Source organism: Aplysia californica, unplaced genomic scaffold (assembly GCF_000002075.1).
Source record: "Aplysia californica isolate F4 #8 unplaced genomic scaffold, AplCal3.0 scaffold00031, whole genome shotgun sequence".
Classification (NCBI taxonomy): domain Eukaryota; kingdom Metazoa; phylum Mollusca; class Gastropoda; order Aplysiida; family Aplysiidae; genus Aplysia; species Aplysia californica.
The window spans coordinates 2026899-2028721 of record NW_004797301.1 but is presented as its reverse complement, the minus strand read 5'-3'; the positions used below and the strand labels follow the sequence as shown (position 1 = coordinate 2028721).

At 46.5% G+C, this 1823-nt stretch overlaps 1 protein-coding gene across 1 annotated transcript in view; it reads right to left on the bottom strand.

Annotated features, from left to right (window-relative positions):
• Nucleotides 1-676: 676 nt before the first annotated feature.
• LOC101857701 (band 7 protein AGAP004871) overlaps nucleotides 677-1823 on the bottom strand; it is a gene marked incomplete at its 5' end in the record, with an annotated part of 13921 nt that continues 12774 nt past the window's right edge. Inside the window, 1 exon segment of the mRNA XM_013091290.2 lies at nucleotides 677-1147. Within this exon segment, the coding sequence (XP_012946744.1) occupies nucleotides 959-1147 (189 nt within the window).

The following is a 1823-nucleotide window of genomic DNA, read 5'->3' as shown; positions in this document are numbered from 1 at the left end:
AAGGTACAATTAATTCTTGATATCAATACTAGATATTACTGCAGATTAATTTCCAAACATTCTCTCAGAGTCGACCGTGTCCTTGAGACACGGGTTCGGAGAACCAAGAACCAAAGGCCCTAAAGACACGTAACAGAGCCACTCTATAAAGATTTCATATCATATATATATAATTAATTCTGTCTGAGAGAAAGTGCTACCATACCAAAGACAGTACCACAACCTTCAAGGCAAAATCAGTTGGGGGGCAGGAGTCGGGGACATGGCTCTGCTAGATGAGGGAGGAATGATCGAAGGAAGGAAGGAAGGAAGGAAGGAAGAAGATAAAGGGACATCCACTTGATGTTTTTTAAAACATTTTCTTGGATGGGAGTGAGGGAAATTGCTCACTTCAAAAGAATATGCTCACTTCAAAAGAATATCTTGTGCAACTCTTTCCATAAAAAATTAAGGCAGTTAAGCATGATATCATTCATAATCAGTTACCGCCAACGCAATTTTCACTTGCGGTCTCAGTATTGTATAATGAAAAACCCCCACTTTTCTAGCTGTTTTTGACGTACTCTGCATCACTGAATGTTCTTCTAAATTCTCTTTATATCCATTGTCAACTCTTTAGGTAAACAATTGTGGTGACAGTCAGTTCTACATTTTACTTCTTTGCATTTTCTTCCTCTTCCTCTCATTTTTGCTTCTCTTCCTTCCCTTCCATCTTTATTTTCCTCCTCCCGTTCTCCTTCATTCACTTATCATTTTCCTCACTCCTTCCGCCTTCCTTCACATCTTTGTCTCATCTACCACAGCCACCCCCCTGACCCTGCCCTCTGCTCCCCTTCAATATCCTCCCCTCCTCTCCCCACCCTGCGTGTGTTGCAGTGAGGGTTAAGAAGGCCGGCTGCACCAGCCACACAAACGAGTCAGCAACAGCCGCGGGTGTCCGGTCGCCGGTGCGACTGAACTACTTCTTAATGAACCCCTGCAGCATGTCGATGGGCAGTGGGAAGATGATGGTGGAGTTCTTCTCCGCCGAGATGGTGTTCAGCGTCTGCAGGTAGCGGAGCTGGAGGGCGGCGGGCGACTGGACCATCACGTCGGCGGCCTCCTTCAGGGCACGAGAAGCTTTCTGCTCACCCTCGGCCGCGATCACCTGCAACACAATACATTCAGTGAGTGAGTAAGTCAGCAAGTTTACCCAGTGTGTAACACTTTGCACAGTCACACATCCAGCAGTACAAAATACCCCATCTGGTCACCCAGCCAGGAGAGTGACTGCAACAGACTTCTCAGGTCTTTTTTAAGTTTTAGTAGAGGTTTTATGGCGCTCGCAACTGCATAAGGTCATTTGAGTACCAAGAGATTAGAGCTGTTACAAGAGAGTAACAAACATAAAAAAAGAAGAAGGGGAGATAAGGACGATAGATTTTTGATAGGAAAGAAGAAGCTAACCACACCAGAGCACCCGCCAACCACCCACACAATACATGTTGTGAGTGGGTCAGCAAGTTTATCCAGTGTGTAACACTCTGCAGTCACACAGCCAGCAGTACAAAATACCCCATCTGGTCACCCAGCCAGGAGAGGGACTGAAACAGACTTCTCGGGCCTGGGGGCAGAACTGCGCCAGGTGGCCGGAACGGATAATTTTCACTGTCACATTATTGCACCAAGTGACTGCAAAGTGTAAAGGCCACTGGCTCACATACCTAGAGGTGTTATCTCTGACTCAAGACGTTGACGTGTAATGACCCTCCATCCTTCACAGTCGCGAGCCAGCTGCCATTGCACATTCTGTTATATCTAGACCAGTCCACTTGGCGCTCATA